General features: G+C 39.4%; 1 protein-coding gene across 4 annotated transcripts in view; it reads right to left on the reverse strand.

Moving 5' to 3' along the window:
- Positions 1-4,157: 4,157 nt before the first annotated feature.
- Positions 4,158-18,998, reverse strand: part of CDK7 (cyclin dependent kinase 7) — a 40,903-nt gene continuing 26,062 nt past the window's right edge. For all 4 annotated transcript variants that reach the window (XM_078365398.1, XM_078365399.1, XM_078365397.1 and 1 more), the window contains 6 exons: positions 18,705-18,823; positions 16,731-16,830; positions 11,968-12,054; positions 8,257-8,406; positions 4,770-4,917; positions 4,158-4,356 (listed from right to left, as the gene is read on the reverse strand). In XM_078365398.1, the coding sequence (XP_078221524.1) occupies positions 4,328-4,356; positions 4,770-4,917; positions 8,257-8,406; positions 11,968-12,054; positions 16,731-16,830; positions 18,705-18,823 (633 nt within the window). In that variant the 3' untranslated portion in view covers positions 4,158-4,327. The remainder of the gene's footprint in view (positions 4,357-4,769; positions 4,918-8,256; positions 8,407-11,967; positions 12,055-16,730; positions 16,831-18,704; positions 18,824-18,998) is intronic.

The raw sequence follows: 18,998 nt of genomic DNA on the forward strand, positions 1-18,998 counted from the left end.
GATCAACCTAAGCAAACCCCATCTATACAAAAAATCAGCAAGGCATGGTGGCATGCACCTGTTGTCTCAGCTACTCAGGGGTCTGAAGAGGAAGATGGCATGAGCCCAGGAGCTTGAGGCTGCAGTGGGCTGTGATCATGCCACTGCACTCCAGCTGGAGTAACAGAGACCCCTGTCTCAAAAGTAAAAAGGCCATCAAGACAAAATGTTTATCTAAATTATTGTACAGCCATACAATGGAATACTCTACAAAATGGAGAGCTCCATCCAAGAGATAGCAAATGAATAAAGCAAAGTGCATGTGTTGATAGCTGCTGTGATACCTCAGTTCTTGTCTTCTTGGTTTAAAAGAATTTAAACAAGACACAACCAAGGATATACAGCATAAGTTACTGCAAAATAAAAGGGTTATTTTGAAAGGTAGGTGCAGAATAGACAGTAAACCCTGAGAGAGAATTCAGGGCTGGCTCCTCATAAGGGTGAGACAGCATTGATTATTGCTGGAGAAACTCCCTTTATGAGAGTTTTGCGTGACTATTCATAAGGAGGTGAGAAAAGGTGTTGCTAGTACTCATGTGCTGGGTGGTCCTCTGTACAGGCGCCGTAGCTCTTCATGCTTGTTCGTTCATCACATCTCAGTATCTTAAATTTCCACCTGGGGCTGTGTGTTTTACTATTGTAATGTGCAAAGGGTCAGTTTGAGGACAGGTAAAATCAAAATGTGGATGCCTTCTAGAAGGGAAAGTCCCTACTGAAGATAGCTTTGCTTGAATGAGCTCAATTACAATGGGAATGCTGAGGTTTATTGTGTTGGCTGTATGGTCACGAGAACACGATCATTTCCTTCATATCACTATCTGATATGGTTTGGCTGTGTCCCCACTCAAGTCTCATTTTGAATTGTAATCCCCATAATCCCCATGTGTTGAAGGAGGGACCCGGTGGTGGGTGACTGGATCATGGGGGTGGTGTTCCCGTGACTGCAAATTCTCAGGAGATCTGATGGTTCTATAAATGATGGTTTTTCCTGTGCTCACACTCTCTCTCTCTCGCCACCATGTAAAACATGCCTTCTTCCCCTTCCAGGATTGTAGGGTTTCTGAGGCCTCCCCAGCCATGCAGAACTAAGAGTCACACCTATTTCCTTTATAAATTACTCAGTCTTTGGTAGTATCTTTATAGCAGTGTTAGAATGGACTAACACACTCCTATCCTGCCTCATATCTGACACACATTTTAGGAGCATTCTCAGATGCCTTTGTCACTATTATCTCCTGGACCTTTAGCTACTTGGCTGCTTCTCCCTTGGCAGCAGATGAGGAAATTAAACAGATTTGAAGCACAAGCAAGTTTGATGCATTGCTGCTGGCTAATAGATGATGGTGAGTGAGTGCCACCGGACAAAGGCATGGAAGCTTCCTTAAGAAGCTGAGACACGCCTTGGGCTAACAGTCAAAAGGGAAATGAGAGCAATGGAGCACAAGAATTGCAACTATAAGAACTGCATGGCTGGGTGCAGTGGCTCACGCCTGTAATCCCAGCACTTTGGGAGGCTGAGGTGGGCAGATCATGAGATCAAGAGATCGAGACCATTCTGGCCAACATGGTGAAACCTCGTCTCTACTAAAAATACAGAAATTAGCTGGGCATGGTGGCGTGTGCCTGTAGTCCCAGTACTTGGGAGGCTGAGGCAGGAGAATTGCTTGAACCCAGGAGGCGGAGGTTGCAGTGAGCCAAGATCGCGCCACTACACTCCAGCCTGGCACCTGAGCGAGAGACTGTCTCAAAAAAAAAAAAAAAAAAAAAAGAACTGCATGAGCTTGATAGCAAATTCTTTTCAGGGGCCTCCAAATAAGTGTAGTCTGACTGACACCTTGATTTTGGCCTTGTGAGTCCCTTAAGCAGAAAACACAGCTGAGCCAGATATATGACCTACAGAACTGAGCTAATACATTTGTGTTTAATTAGCTGGGCATGGTGATGCACACTTGTGATCCCAGCTACTTGGGAGGCTGAGGCAGGAGGATGGGTTTAACTCCAGGAGGCAGAGGTTGCAGTGAGCTGAGACTGCACCACTGCACTCCAGCCTGGGCAACAGAGCAAAACTCTGTCTCATTAAAAAAAATTAACCAGGCGTGATGATGTACACTTGTAGTTGCAGCTACTGGGGAGGTTGAGGTGGGAGGATGACTTGAGCCGAGGAGTTTGAGGCTGCAGTGAGCCATGATTGCACTACTACTACACTCTAACCTGGGCAACAGAGCAAGACTCTATCTCACAAAAAAAAGGAAATAGATTCTATCAATTTATATACAATTCTGAGACCCAAAACAATGCCGTACATTGTTATTCATCTTACTACATGTATTCTTACAAAATAGCAGCATAAAATCACAGAAAGATACACACAATTTCATAAGAGTCATTTCCCTTTGGGGAGAATGAAAAGGAAAAAAATAGAAATAAAATGAAGTATTTAGGGGTGGATCCTCTGGCCAGGTGCAGTGGCTCATGCCTATAATCCCAGCACTTTTGGAAACCGAAGTGGGCAGATCACTTGAGGTCAGGAATTCGAAGCCAGCCTGGCCAACATGGTGAAACCCCATCTCTGCTAAAAATATAAAAAATCAGGGAGTCACAGTGGCTCAGGTCTGTTGTCCTGGCGCACAAGGAGGCGAGTCTATGTGTTCAAGGCCAACCTGAGCAACACAAAAACCTCTCATCAGTATAACCAAAAAATAAAAATAAAATTTAAGGCCAGGCGCAGTGGCTATGCCTGTGATCCCAGCATTGTGGGAGGCCGAGGTGAGCTGATTACAAGGTCAGGAGTTTGAGACCAGCCTGGGCAACAGTGAAACCCCATCTCTATTGCAGATAAATTAGACAGGCATGGTGGTGTAAGCCTGTAGTCCCAGCCACTTGGAAGGCTGACACAGGAGAAGCACTTGAACCTGGGAGGGAGAGGTTGCAGTGAGCCAAGATGGCACCACTGCACTCCAGCCTGGGCAACAGAGCAAGACTCCATTTCAAAAGAAAAAAAAAAAAAAGCCAGGTGTAGTGGTGCGTTCCCATAATCCCAGCTGTTCGGGAAGTGAATTGCCTGACCCTGGGAGGCAGAAGTTGCAGTGAGCCGGGAGTATACCACTGCACTCCACCCTGAGTGTCACTGAGACTTTGTCCTCTCCTCAGAAAAAAGGTTGAAGGGGAACCTCAATTTTATCTGTAATGTTTTCTTTAGTACATCATATTTGTTAAGTTTGGGTAGTATTTACTTTACCACTACTAACATTTCTATTTTTTTCTTTCCTTGAGATGGAGTTTCACTCTTGTTGCCCAGGCTGGAGTGCAGTGGCTCGATCTCAGCTCACCGCAACCTCCGCCTCCTGGGTTCAAGTGATTCTCCTGCCTCAGCCTCCCGAGTAGCTGGGATTATAGGCACGTGCCACCACGCCTGGCTAATTTTGTATTATTATTATTATTATTATTTTTTTTTTTTTTTTGAGACGGAGTTTCGCTCTTGTTACCCAGGCTGGAGTGCAAAGGCGCAATCTCGGCTCATCGCTACCTCCGCCTCCTGGGTTCAGGCAATTCTCCTGCCTCAGCCTCCCGAGTAGCTGGGATTACAGGGGCGCACCACCACGCCCAGCTAATTTTTTTTGTATTTTTAGTAGAGACGGGGTTTCACCATGTTGACCAGGATGGTCTCGATCTCTTGACCTCGTGATCCACCCGCCTCGGCCTCCCAAAGTGCTGGGATTACAGGCTTGAGCCACCGTGCCTGGCCCTATTTTTTTTTTTTTTTTTTTTTTTAGTAGAGACAGGGTTTCTCCATGTTGGTCAGATTGGTCTCGAACTTCTGACCTCAGGTGATCGGCCCGCCTTGGCCTCCCCAAGTACTGGGATTACAGGTGTGAGCCACCATGCCTGGCCTACCTTTCTATTTTTAAACACTACCAAGGCTACTACAGATTTGTGATGCTATATGGGCCAGATCTTCAAAATAACTGGTAATAATTTGCATTAAGTTTTCCTTAATGCATTTTTTTTTTGACAGGCGAAGACACTGAAATGTGTTCATCCCTAATGCATTTTCAATTCTACATTTCAAGCGAATTGAACTTTTCTCACTTTTGCACTCTACTCAGAAAAAAACAGAATTTTTATTTTAAAATACATTTAATAAAAATAACCCATAGTTTTACATATTTTACATGTGTAGAATATTTACAAAATCACTTCTACAGCATTTACTTAATGTTTACTATTTTTCTATTATTTGCCTTTTTGACTATTTCTTTCAGTAGTAAAATGTTGTCTAGTGTTCTCTTTAAAAAATCAGTTTCTTGGGCAATCCTCCTAGAAAGCAAAAGAAAAAAAAAAGTTGTTCACATTTAACAAAGTTCACATTCTCACAGCAATTTTAACCAGTCACTGCTTCCACCTACATTATTTTATTTCGCTGACACATTTTTCCAATAGCACTTGTTAAGCATTTAGCATACAGTTGACAGATGGGATTTATGAAGGGAACAAGGTACACATAGAGAGTTCTCATAATTCTGAGGTATATGTAAAAGTGCCTGAAGTATTCTCAATGAAAGTAAACATACCTAAAACAGCACAGTCTCTCTACTTTCTACAATTTAAATTTGTAGAAATTAAATAGCTAGCAAGCTACACTTCTTTGCTGTTGTTCAGTTGCTAGACATACATGAGCTATTTGGAGTTTTCTGAATTCATTTAATTTCTTATAAAAGTGGGAATCTTACCTTGTTCCAAGGCATCTGTTCTTTTCCTTTTTGTCGCCAAAGCTGGATTTGATTGCTCCTTTAAGGTTTCCACTGGACAGTTTGGTCTTGGCAACTGACATCCAGGTGTTGGCCCTGGCCGATTACTGAAATACTTCATTTTCAGTGCCTTTTAAAAGAAAAGATATCAAAAGTAAGGTAGGTGAGTACCTCAAATGTGTGAAGGAAAATCTCACCCTCAAGATTATAGGGAGCATTAAAAATACTATGTAAACGCCCTCATTCCCAAAAACAAAACACAATGTCAAGTATTTGCAAATGTAAATTACTAAAAATAAACATCTAGGATCCTAAGATTGGTTGATAATTCCATTACTATAAGAAAAAGACTGTTCAGGCATGGTGGCTCACGCCTGTAATCCCAGTACTTTGGGAGGCCGAGGTGGGCAGATCACATGAGGTCAGGAGTTTGAGATCAGCCTGGCCAACATGGTGAAACCTCGTCTCCACTAAAAATACAAAAATTAGCTGGGTGTGGTGGTACACATCTGTAGTCCCCCCGCAACTTGGGAGGCTGAGGCAGGAAAATCATTTGAACCCGGGAGGTGAAGGTTGCAGTGAGCTGAGATTACACCCTTGCACTCCAGCCTGGGTGACAGAGCAAAGCTCTACTTCAGAATAAAAGAAAAGAAAAAGAGACTCCCTTCTAATTTTTCCTTAATTAAATAGCCTACTCAGGCTGAATATCTCTTACCTGAAATTCTTGGGCCCAGAACTGCTTCAGATTTTGGACTGTGGAATATTTGCATATACATGAGAGATCTTGGGGATGGGACCCAAGATTAAAAATGAAATTTATGTTTCACATACAGCTTATACATATAAACTGAAGGCAATTTTATACAATATTTTTAATTTGACAAACTTTCTGTTAATGTCCTTATGTGTGGAATTTTCCACTGGTGGCATCACATCAGCATTCAAAAAGTTTTGGATTTTGGAGCATTTCAGATTTTGGATATTTGAATTAGGGTTGCTCAACCTAAACTAATTATGAGCTACCCTAAGTGAAATATTATATATTTCCATTTTCTACATATTGAGCTCTACAGTTCAAAATGCAAAGAGAGAAACTTAAAAAAATCTTACAAGTTTGCCACACTATCCATATATGTTCAAATTCCAAGTCATGTAAAATATAAATTCTTAAAAAATAAGGCTTTTAAAAAAATACAGGTTAGAACCAATGGATTCTAATTCAACAATCCACTGCAAATGGACAGAAATTTTACTTGGAAGGGCTTGTCCAAGATTATTTCTATTAATTACCAGGCCAATGTTCTATGATATATTTTCTTTTTTTCCCCTACTATAGTGCTGTAGATATGACAGTTTCTTGAGTTGGGTCCACAATTCTGATAAAAAATAGTTATGTTCTAAATGACAAGTTTGTCAGGTCATGCTTGTCTTTTTAATTTTGTTTTTTTTTTTGATAGAGTCTCACTCTGTCACCCAGGCTGGAGTTCAGTGGTGCAATCTCAGCTCACTGCAACCTCTGCCTCCTGGGTTCACATGCTTGTCTATTTACATGCAGCATAGTGCTGTCCAGTGGTCACAGTGATTTAAAATACTTCTGGCCAGGCACGGTGGCTCATGCCTGTAATCCCAGCACTTCGAGAGGCCAAGGCGGATGGATCACCTGAGATCAAGAGTTCAGACCAACCTGGCCAACATGGTGAAACCCTGTCTCTACTAAAAATACAGAATTAGTTGGGTGTGGTGGTATGCGCTTGTAATCCCAGCTACAGGGAAGTTGAGGTAGGAGAATCACTTGAACCTGGGAGCTGATGGTTTCAGAGAGTCAAGATCACACCACTGCACTCCAGCCTGGGTGACAGCGCAAGACTTGGTCAAATAAATAAATAAATAAATAAAATGAATTACTTCCTTTAGGATAATCCTTTAAGAAAGAAGAATGAAGCCCATATAAACTTTTCAAGCATTCCCCACTGTCACCAATATTATATTATTTTCAGTAATTTAGAGATTTCTACTTCAACGGTTGCATTTTTTATTTTTATTTATTTATTTATTGCAGAGCTGATGTCATGTTGCCCAGGGCTCCAACTCCTGGGCTCAAGCTATCCTTGCTCCTTGGCCTCCCAAAGTGCTGGGATTACAAGTGTGAGCCACTGCACCTGGCCCACAGTTGGATTTTTAAAGCATTACTTCTAAATCACAGTGGTCTTATATGCAAATTAGGCTAATTCTGGGCGACACGATAAAGATCTAAGAAAGTAACTCATTCCAACTTTAATAAAGACATCCATGATACAAAAACTCACTTTAAAAACTTCATCCTATTAAAATACAACCCAAATATAACAACTAGTATTTTTCTATAAGTTTCAAACTATACTCCCAATGAAAACAACTTACTAGATAATTAAATGTGGTCTCAGGTTTATTATGATGGAAATTATATACATAGAAGTATGAGCGAAAAGGCAACAAATTACTTGTCTTAAATTAGAAGAGCATGTGTACATATGGACATAAAAATAACAAAAATTTTTTTTAAAATTAGAAGAGTAATTCTAATGGTAAATACGCAGCATCCATCCATCCATCCATCCATCCATCCATCCATCCATCCATCCATCTATCCATTTCTATATACACATAGCATGTATTGCTAAAAAGAGAAGGCTTATACAAGCAAATGCATTAAACAATGATTTTGTAGCTGGAACAAACCTAAGGGGGGGGAATCTATTTTGTATCCTTAATATTACTGTACATTAATATGTTTCCATAAAGGCTTCTGATACTTCACTTTAGTCTCTCCCTTCATCAGGTAAAAATCACTGCACTGTGTTGTACAGTGCTCTGCTATAAGTTATTCTAGGCCCTCCAAATTTTTCATGAGTTTCATTGTTTTCTCCTTTAAATAGCAGTTGGTTTCAGTTTTTGAGTATCTTTCAAGCTCTTGTAAGCATACAATCATATCTGATTATACCATTTTCTGAATGTGAAAATGACCAGTATGCATACCCAGATTACATTATATAGGGAAGAAAAAATAAGCTGAATAAATTACTTTCAGCATTAGGCTTGCTACAAGATTGAAATGAATTTTTAAGAGTGCAACTGAAAAAATAAACAGTTTTCAGTTTCTTAACAAATAAAAAGCCTTGGTTTTCCTTTCCTCTCCAGGTAAAGTATTTACAAACCAATTATATGAAATAGATATGTATTTATATGTTCCTAAGCAAGTGTATTAAGTGTAAGCTCTCCTATATCTCTGTGTGCATATAACTTAATCTCAGTCTTAACAGTGTTTGCTGTTTGGGGAAAAAATACAAAGTTTGTTATTTCCTAAAACAAACAAAAACACATCTTTTCCAGTATTTAAAAAAGGTTAATTTTATGAAATTCTATTTTTATCAATGCTACAGTTAAGATTATTTTTATATTTCCTAGTATAAAAAAAGATACGGTAAAATACCTGTGTGGCCGTAATTCGAGCACATGGATTAAATAAGAATAAGCCTTGTATGAGATCTAATAAGTCGTCTCCTGCTGCACTGAAGATATGATGCAATGGAATTCCAGGAAAACTCTTAAATGTCACATAATCTGGAAGACTACACATGTCCTGTAAAAATAATTTTATAATTCAAACTGAAGGTTGAAATCCATGTAGATCTCAAATGAAATAAATCGTATTTTCAGGTGATATGATGGTTTATATAGAAAATTCCAAGAAATCTATTGAAAAGTCCTAGAACTACTAGTAAGGCAAGGCTGGAAGGATACAAAATGAAAATTAAACCAATTTTAATTCATTATACTAGCAATGAATGTGTGGACATCAAAATTAAAAACACAGTACTATTTAAAATTACCCCAAAAAGAAAAATAATACAGGTGAAAAATGTAACAAAACATGTATATAGGGTAATATACTAGAAGCTATACAATGCTAATGAAACAAATCCAAAGATCTCAATAAATGGTGAAACATACCACGTTCACATATTGGAATATTCAACAGAGGAAGGATGTTAATCCCCCTCAAATTGATTTGCAAGTTAGATGTAATTTTTATCAAAATCCTGGCAAAATTATTTTAGATATAAGACCAATTATTCTACAATATATAAAGGCAAAGGACTACAGTAGCTAAAATTATTTTGAAAAAGAACAAGAAAGTGGGAGGACTCATACCTGATTTCAAGATTTAACATATAGCTACTTTAATTAAGACTGTGTTGTACTGGGGGAGAAATAGATACACAAATCAGACTTAGAAAGGACTTAATCAATAAAGGAACCCAATAAAAAAGGACTTAGAAATCCACACAAATCTGCCAAAAGGATTTTTGAAAAAAGTGAAAAACTTACCTCTCAGAAGTATCTTTTTTTTTTTTTTAAATAAGAAAGAAAAGAAAAGAAAAAAGTGAAAACTAAATCAATGAAGAGACAGTCTTTTCAACAAATAGTGCTGGAGCACTTGGACATATACAGGCAAAAATCTGAACTTGGCTGGGTGTGGTGGTTCACGCTTGTATTCCCAGCAGTTTGGGAGTCTGAGGTGGGAGGGTCACTTGAGCTCAGGAGTTTGAGACCAGTCTGGACAAGAAAGTGAGACTCCCACTCCAGCCTGGGCAATGGAGTAAGACTGTCTCAAAAAATAAAAAACAAAAACAAAAAACCGAACCTTGCCCTAAGTCTCACACATCATGTAAAAATAAACTCTAAAGAGATCTTGGACTCAAGTGTAAAACTACAAAACTTGTAGAAAAAAACACAAAAAAATTGTCATGGCGGGGGTGCAGTGGCTCATTGCCTGTAATCCCAACATTTTGGGAGTCCAAAGCGGACAAATTGCTTGAGTTCACGAATTTGAGACTAGGCTGGGCAACATGCAGAAACCCTGTTTCTACAAAAAAATACAAAAACTAGTTGGGCATTGTGGTGCATGCCTACAGTTCCAGCTACTCAGGAGGCTGAGGTGGGAGAATGGCTTGAGCCTGGGAGGTGGAGATTACAGTGAGCCGAGATCATGCACACCACTGCACTCCAGCCTAGACAATAGAGCCAGATCTTGTTTCGGAAAAAAAAAAAAAAAAAGCAAGAAAAAAAGTGGCAAGAAAATCTTTGGGTTGGGCAAAGAGTTCTTTGACTTGACACCAAAAGGATTGATCAATTAAAGAAAAAGTGACAAACCTGATTACAATTTTGCAGAGGATGAAAAGGCAGCACGAGGGAAAACATCTGCAAACTACACACACTTTTTGGACTACTATCTAAAATATACGAAGAGCTCTCAATACTCAACAGTCAAAAATCAAAGAATCCAATCAGAAAATGGGGAAAAGACAGGAAGAGCCATTTAACTAAAGATGGCAAATAGACACATGAAAAGATAATTTAACACCATTAGCCATTATTAGGGCAGTGAAAATCAAAATCAGAATGAGCTATCATGACACACTCATCAGAGTGCCTACAATTAAAAAGTGAACACCAAATGCTGGAGAGGATTCTGAGAAACTGGAGCATTCATTTACTGCTAGTGGGAATATAAAACAGTATAGCTGCTCTGGAGTTTTGCAGGTTGTTTTAAAAATTAGTATGTAACTACCATATGAATCAAGAACTGAACTCCTGGGCAATTTATCCCAGAGACATAAAAACTTATTCTTACATAAAAAACTGTACATGAATGTTTATAGCGTATTTATTGATAATAGTCCCATTGGGAACAACACAAATACAGGTGTCCTTCAATGGGTGAATGGTTGAACAAACTGTGAAATAAATCCACGCAATACTAGCCAGTTAAAAAAAAGAGAGAATGAATTTCCATTATGTGGGTATGAAAAAGTTAATCCCAAAAAGTTATATACTATGTGATTCCATTTATCCATTTATGTAACAGTCTTGAAATGACAAAATTACAGAGCTAGAGGACAGATTTAGTGATTGCCAAGAGTTAAGGAGTGGGTAAGAGGCAAGTGAGTATAGCTATAGAAGAACACCATGAGAGATTCTTGTGGTGATATTCTGCGTCTTGACTGTAACATCCTGGTGTAATAACTGTACTGATTTTACAAGATGCTCCCATCTTTAAAAGCTAGGTAAAGGCCACGTAAAATATGTCTGGAGTATTACTATTATCATTTTGAGACAGGGAGTCACTCTGTTACTCAGGCTGGAGCACAGTGGCACAATCACAGCTCACTGCATAGTTGACCTCCTGGGCTCAAGCAATCCTCCTACGTCAGCCTCCTGAGTAGCTGGGACCATATGTGTGCACCACTATGTCTGGCTATTTTTTTTTTTTTAATTTTTATGTTTTATAGACATGAAGTCTCACTATGTTGCCCATCCACTAGGTTGGATGGTATACCTATCCTGGTCTTAAACCCCTGGGCTCAAGTGAACCCACTCATTTCAGCCTCTCAAAGTGCGGGGATTACAGGCGTGAGCCACTGTGGCCAGTCACAATATATAATTGTGAATTATATATTCATAATTGCATGTGAATATATAATATTCTCAGAATAAGAAGTTTAATTTTTTTTTTTCTGGAGACAGTCTTACTCTGTAGCCCAGGCTGGTCTCAAACTCCTGGCCTCAAGTGATCTGCCTACCTCAGGCTCCCAAAGTGCTGGGATTACAGGCATGAGCCACCACACCCCACCAAGAAGTTTAATTTTTAAAAAAATCGATGAGAAACATCATTAAGCAATTCTATTTAGAAAATCATGTTAGCCAGGTGCGATGGCTCATGCCTGTAATCCTAGCACTCTGAGAGGCCAAGACAGAACTACTTGAGTCTAGGAGTTTGATACCAGCCTGGGCAACATGGTGAAACTCCATCTCTATTAAAAAAAATACAAAAATTAATTTTGTAGCATGCGTACATATTCCCAACACAGCTTTACACTGAATTGTTAATTGTGATTACCACGAGGTTGGGATTACTGGGGTGGGGGAAAAGGACTACATGTACACAACAGGTTGGATGGTATATCACAATTTATACCTTACATACTTGATAATTTAAAATGTTCTGAGTACATATTAGAAGAAAATTATAATTAATAAAGGCCTAATATTCATGTGACAGCACTATATAAAGCATATGACAATTTAAAAACTTTACAGAATCCTGATTACATTTCAAAGAAAATGCATAAAGGCTTACCGGCCACTGTTCCTCAGTTGGTGTGCCCAAAGTTTCAAATATTCTCGTTAGCTGATCAAGGTCTGAATCTCCTGGCAAAAAAGGAACCTGAAAGAAAGAGGCAGACTTTTCAAGGTGGGTTTTTTTTTCTTCTTAGAGACAGAGTCTCGCTGTGTCACCCAAGCTAAAGTGAGTGAGTGATGTGATCCTGACTCACGGCAACCTTCTCCTAGTTTCAAGTGATTTTCCTGCCTCAGCCTCCCAAGTAGCTGGGACTACGGGGGCGCACCACCATGCCTGGCTAACTTTTGTATTTTTAGTAGAGATGGGGTTTTGTCATGTTGGCCAGGCTGGTCTTGAAGTCTTAACCTCGAGTGATCCACCCACTTGGGCCTCCCAAAGTGCTGGGATTACAGGCATGAGCCACCACACCAGGCTTCGAGGTGGTTTTTGATACTTTTTAGACAACTACTATAAATTTAATAAGTATTGAAAAAAAAAACTAAAAAACTCTCCAACAAATACTGAAAATTTAGTATGAAATATATTAGATATGTTATTAGATCCTGCCACTGCTAACCAACTAAACAGCACCTTTACTATCCATTTTATTCACTCCAAATTTTAATAAACACGCACCATGTAACAGGCATTGTGCTAAGCCTCAGGAATTAAAAGAGGAAAACAAAGTATTTCCTGCCCTCCCCAGAGGTGGAGGTGGTGAGCAATGCGGATACACATAAACAAGCATTTACAATTCGGTGGGTTGAGAGAGTACAAGATCCTAGACCACGCCGGAAGAGCACCTAACTTACTCTAGATGGGTCAGGAAAACTTCCTAGAGCAAGTGGCATGAAAAGTGAAGGATGAATAGGAGTTAGCCTGGGGAATAGTCTAAGATGGAAGAAGAAAACTAATCATGTATAGCTTTTCAGTTCCAAATTCACCTTTTTTCCCTTTCTTCATGAAAATGGTTCTAGGCTCTTTAAATATTTTTCCCTTGCCAATAAATAAGCTTTGTCAATAGAGGATGATGGAGAGACAGTACAGGAAGGAAAGGTTTTGCTTCCTGGTTCAAGTTTGCTTGCTCAGCTGACTCCTACAGTACCCATAGGTGCTTCTGCAGAATGGGCAGTTTCTCCAGTGCTGCTCCTGCAGTGCACAGAGGCCAGCTAGCCCCCTACTTTTCCCTGTCAAGCAGTTTTCTAGCAGGGTACTTCCACAGAGACACCTCTCCCCAGAAACCTAGAGCCAGAGTGCCAGCCCTTTCCAGTAAGCAGATTTCTAGCAAGTCTTACCAGCAAAAAGCCACAGTAATTTCTCTGCCTTCTGGTGAGCCACATTTGCCATATTCAACAAGGTCTAGATCTCAGTTCTGGAGGTAGTCGTCCCTGGGTGATCTGTCTTGGCCCTAGGGTAGTGCTGGCAGGTCCTTATATCTGCTATTCCTATATTGTTAGAGTTCTCATTACTTCTTGTCAATCCATTACTCCAGTCCCCCACTATAACTGATACTTCTTTATACTGTATACTTTCCTGATCAATGTAGGGTTTCTATTTTCTGACTGGACCTAGATTTAGTATAATTCCTAAAGTATATAACACTGTATTATTATATTCTGTATATTAAATATACATGAAAAATTGAAACTAAAAGAATGTTGACTGGGCGTGGTGGCTCACACCTGTAATCCCAGCACTCTGGGAGGTCAAGGTGGGCAGATCAGCTGAGGACAGGAGTTTAAGAACAGCCTGGCCAACATGCTGAAACCCTGTCTCTCCCAAATATACAAAAATTAGCTGAGGATGGTGGTACACGCCTGTAGTCCCAGCTCCTCAGGAGGCTAAGGCAGGAGAATCGCTGGAACCTGGGAGGCAGAGGCTGCACTGAGCAGAGATGGAGCCACTGTACTCCAGCCTGGGCAACCGAGCAAGAATCTGTCTCAAAAAAAAAAAAAAGAAACTGAAAGGACATTAAATAATATTACAACTATTTTTAGACATACTAATTTTCTTCTTATACCCCAAAGAATTATCTTATCTTTTGTCTTTTGTAGGGCACCTGTACCCTACCCTCACTTTGCAGGCCAAATTGTGGACAAGCTCACAATTTAAACAAAGTTTAAGGATGGATGTGCTTTTGTATGATGTAAAAATAAAACTAAGCTGTCTGATGTGTGGGATTTGACATCCCAATTTGAACAAGCCTATATAAAAGACATTTATAAGAAAAAGTGGGAAAATATTAATACAGTCTTAATTTTTTTTTTTGAGACAGAGTTTCGCTCTTGTTGCCCAAGTTGGAGTGCAATGGCGCGATCTTGATTCACCACAATCTCTACCTCTTGGGGTCAAGTAATTCTCCTGCTTCAGCCTCCCGAGTAGTTGGGATTACAGGCATGCACCACCACACCCAGCTACTATTTTTGTATTTTTAGTAGAGATGGGGTTTCTCCATCTTGGACAGGCTGGTCTTGAACACCCCACCCCACCTCAGGTGATCCACCTGCCTCAGCCTCTCAAAGTCCAAGGATTACAGGCCTGAACCATGGCGCCCGGCTTCAGACTTGATTTTATTAAGGAGTCAATGTTCATTTTTCCATATGATAATGGTATTGCGGTTATGACTAAAGAATCCTTATAGATGGGCAGGGGTGGCGGCTCACTCCTATAATCCCAGCACTTTGAAAGGGTGGAGCAATTGAGGCTAGGAGTTTGAGACCAGCCTGGTCAACATCATGAAACCCTGTTTTAACTAAAATATACAAAAATTAGCTGGGTGTCATGGTGCACACCTGTAATCCCAGCTATTTGAGAGGCTGAGGCATGAGAATTGCTTGAGCCTGGGAGGCAGAGGTTGCAATGAGCTAAGATCATGCCACTGCACTCCAGCCTGGGTGACAGAGTGAGACTCTGTTTCAAAAAAAAAAAAGAATCCTTATAGAGAAAAATACCAAAGAAACAGGGATAAGATTACATATTTGGGATTTTTGACAAAAATATCTAGTGTGGTAGAGTACTGATAAAATGGATCATGTTTGAAACTATTGAAGCAAGCAAGTTGATGAGTACAGATAGAGGCTCATTTTACTACAGTTTTTGCTTTTGCATGTTTGAAAATATCCATAAAAAAACTATTTTTCCCTAAAGAGCTGCTTTGGAACTTAAGCTGTGTATTTAAAATGTTTTATTTGTATTAAATAAATGAACCTTGTTAAAACACTGAATAGTACTAAAGACATAATAAAAGTTGGTTCTTTAACCCATCTTTCCCTCTTATTTTTGATAACTATGTAACTTGTGTTTATCATATCACCTTCAAGTTTGAATGTGTGGGTTTCTTCTAAAAATGCCCGTTGGGTGAGCTTCTCAAAATGATGCACAGAATTTATTATTTTTTTTTTAAGAGATTGGGGTCTTGCTATATTGTCCAGGCTGACCTCAAACTCCTGAGCTCAAGTGATCCTCCCACCTCAGCTTCCCAAGTAGCTGGGGCTATAGGCATGAGCTACCACTATGCTTAGTTAAACTAAACATTTTTAGTTTAGTGTTAACTTTTCTCTTTGGTGTACAGAAGTTGTTTTCTGTGTTCAAGGAGATAAAAGCTATTCGATCTTGGTTTGAATTTCTTTAAATACATATGGCTTGAAGAGAAGGACAGCAGGGATTGGAATATGGAGAGAGAAAACTCCTGGCTTCAGAAGGATTCCCCAATATACCTTTACCTTCATCATTCAGAAGGGCTAGTCTTTCTGGAGATCTAAACTGTATAGCTAAAGGGAAGTTTCCAAGTAACATCTTTCTCTCTGATGAGGGTAAGTAGGGGATTTTTTTTGTTTGTCTGTTTGTTTAAGAAATGGGGTTTCACCATGTTGGTCAGGCTGGTCTCAAACTCCTGAAGTTGTGATCCGCCCACCTCGGCCTCCCAAAGTGCTGGGATTACAGGCGTGAGCCACTGCACCCTGCCTGGGGATTTTCTTACTGTAAGATGATGGTCTGTGTTAGAGAAATGCTATAGTAATATTGTATCTATTCTGTTTCAACAGAACTACAATACTGGTCTCACACAAGGCTGAAGTTACACAGGAAGTTAGCTGCAGTGGTCGGTATTATGTATCTCCTAAAGCTTACTTAAAACAGCTCCAAACAAAAAACCCCTCAGAAGGACAAAAGTTTATCTAAACATATTTAGTTATTATAGAGATGCTGCCATATTACAAGTGAATTTCTATGTTCTGAAGTATAAAACTCTCTATAATAAAGTTCTTATTGTCCTAAATGGAAGATATTCTCATTTCATATTAACACTTAATTTAAAATGCTGCATTTGGCTTTTTAAAAATTGGTCTATTTGTAGGTTTTTTGTTGTAAGGACATTGGTAGGACAAGAATTCTTTGTTTTTGGTTTTTTTTTTTTTGAGATGGGAGTCTTGCTCTGATGCCCAGGCTGGAGTGCAGTGGCGCAATGTCGGCTCACTGCAACCTCTGACTCCCAGGTTCAAGCGATTCTCCTGTCTCAGCCTTCTGAGTAGCTGGGACTACAGGCACCCACTACCACGCCTGGCTCATTTTTCTATTTTTAGTAGAGACAGGGGTTTCATCTTGTTGGCCAGGCTGGCCTCAAACTCCTGACCTCAAGTGATCCGCTTGCCTCTGCCTCCCAAAGTGCTGGGATTAAAGGCATGAGCCACCATATTTGGGCTAGGACAAGAATTCTTATACAAACTGTAAGAACAAATAACTCCAACAGCAATATTAAAGTGTGTACATTAATTTAGACTTACCCTTAGAAGTAACTCTGCTAATATACAGCCAACAGCCCACATGTCCACACCCACACCATACATCCTAGCTCCAAATAGTAACTCAGGGGCCCGATACCACCTAAAGAACAAAAAGAATTAGTATCATTTTAGCATAAAATATCAAAGCACGTCTTAGAGATGAACGATCCTTGTCTATTTTTAAAGCCAATCCCTTATTTTAAGCACTAGATACCATGCTGTTTCGTGAAGTTTTAAATATACTTTTGCAGTATTCTCTCCTTTTTCTCCTACATTATCAGTCTTTTGTTTTCTACTAGACCTTTCCCAATGATGTACAAACATATTAGTATTCCTCCAGCCTTAAACTTCTCTGGACTCTACCTCCCCTAACAGGTACCTCCTCATTCTCTGATTAGTTCAAAGAATTGTCTATTCTTACTATCTCCAATCTTTTTCTTCCATTCTCTCTTAAAACCTCTTCAATCAGGCTTTTATCCTTACCATTCTACCACAACTGCTCTTGTCAAGCTTATCAGTGATGTCCACACAGCTAAATCTCATTGTCAGCTCTCAGAGTCTTCATCTTAATTTTACTTATTACAACATTTGATTTACAGACAGAGACAATATGAGATACTGGTAGATGAGAAAGCATCAGTTAACAATGCTCTTGTACACAGGGCCCTGTTTCTATGAGTTCCTGAATGATGAACTTAACTGATCTAGCAATTACATAAACAATTACTCACATCCCCTACTTCTTATTCAGGACTTAGGTGATTTATACTCAATGACATGTATTTGAAGGAAGGTGGCAAAATAATTTAAAATAGAGAATTTGGGGCCAGGCACAATGGCTCATACCTGTAATCCCAGAAATTTGGGAGGCCGAGGTGAGAGGATTGCTTGAGTGTGGGACTTTGACACCAGCCTGGGCAACAAGGCGAGATCCATCTCAATAAAAACTTTAAAAAATTAGACAACCGTGGCCAGGTGTGGTGGCTCACACCTGTAATCCCAGCACTTTGGGATGCCAAGGTGGGCAAATCACAAGGTCAAGAGTTTGAGACTACAACATGGTAAAACCACTTCTCTACTAAAAATACAAAAGTTAGCTGGGCGTGATGGTGAACGCCTGTAATTTCAGCTACTCAGGAGGCTGAGGCAGGAGAATCGCTTGAACCCAGAAGGCAGAGGTTGTAGTGAGCAGATATTGTGCCACTGCACTCCAGCCTGGGTGACAGAGTGAGACTCTATGTCAAAAAAAAATTAGCCAGCTGTGGTAGGGCATGCCTGTGGCCCCAGATCCTCAGGAGGCTGAGGTAGGAGGATCACTTGCACCTAGGAGGTCAAGGCTGCAGTGAGTAGTGTTTGCCCAACTGCACTCCAGCCTGGATGACAGGGCAAGATCCTGTCTCAAAAAAGAAAAAGGAAAAATACAGAATTTGAAAATCTTTGCAGATCCTTAAAAGAGTCTTGGAAATTAATAAAATGCCACCAGGACAGAAATTATAAAATCTATCATTTCTATTTAATGTGATTTTCTGTTTTTGCATATCAAAAATATAAGTGGAAAATATAATTACTAATATGAAAAATTCAAATATCAAGACATTGCTTTTTTCAGAGAATTTTTATTCACGTGGAAGGATACAGAATCAGGACTGACCAATATAATAAACATGGGTCTAATAAATCAGGTGATTAGGTAGACTAGCCACTGAAATTCTAGATTATCTCATAACTAAAATGTAAAAGTGTAAATTATTCCCATTTACAAGGTAAATGTTTTAGGATTGAGTTAAACTTTGTTTTAAAAAGGGCTATGTATGTTTTCATCATGGTAAAATATACCTAACATAACAAGGGCAGTATTTTTTTTTTAGAGGATGCCAACAATGATTCCTGAACTCTGCCAAGATGTTTTAGAGAAGCCAGTTGATGCTCATTTATGATCAACATCCTGCACATGCAGCTTTAAGGGATTCTTACCTGGTTACAACCTGATGTGTATAAGCTCTATTGGGGCTCCCAAATGATTTGGCCAGGCCAAAATCTGCCAGTTTTAGAACTCCATTTTCATCTAGCAACAGGTTGTTTGGTTTCAGATCCTATATGACAGAAGTTTTGAACAAACAAATAAGCACGGTAGGGGAAAACACTGTAGTGCTACATTTCATTGGTGTTACTTTAAACTTAGCAAAAATAGGTTAACACCTGAAATTTAAACAATTAATATTTTTTCCATTGATTTAAAATTTTACCAAAGCAAAATTAGCTTGGTTA

This window comes from Callithrix jacchus, chromosome 2 (genome assembly GCF_049354715.1).
Source record: "Callithrix jacchus isolate 240 chromosome 2, calJac240_pri, whole genome shotgun sequence".
NCBI lineage: Eukaryota > Metazoa > Chordata > Mammalia > Primates > Cebidae > Callithrix > Callithrix jacchus.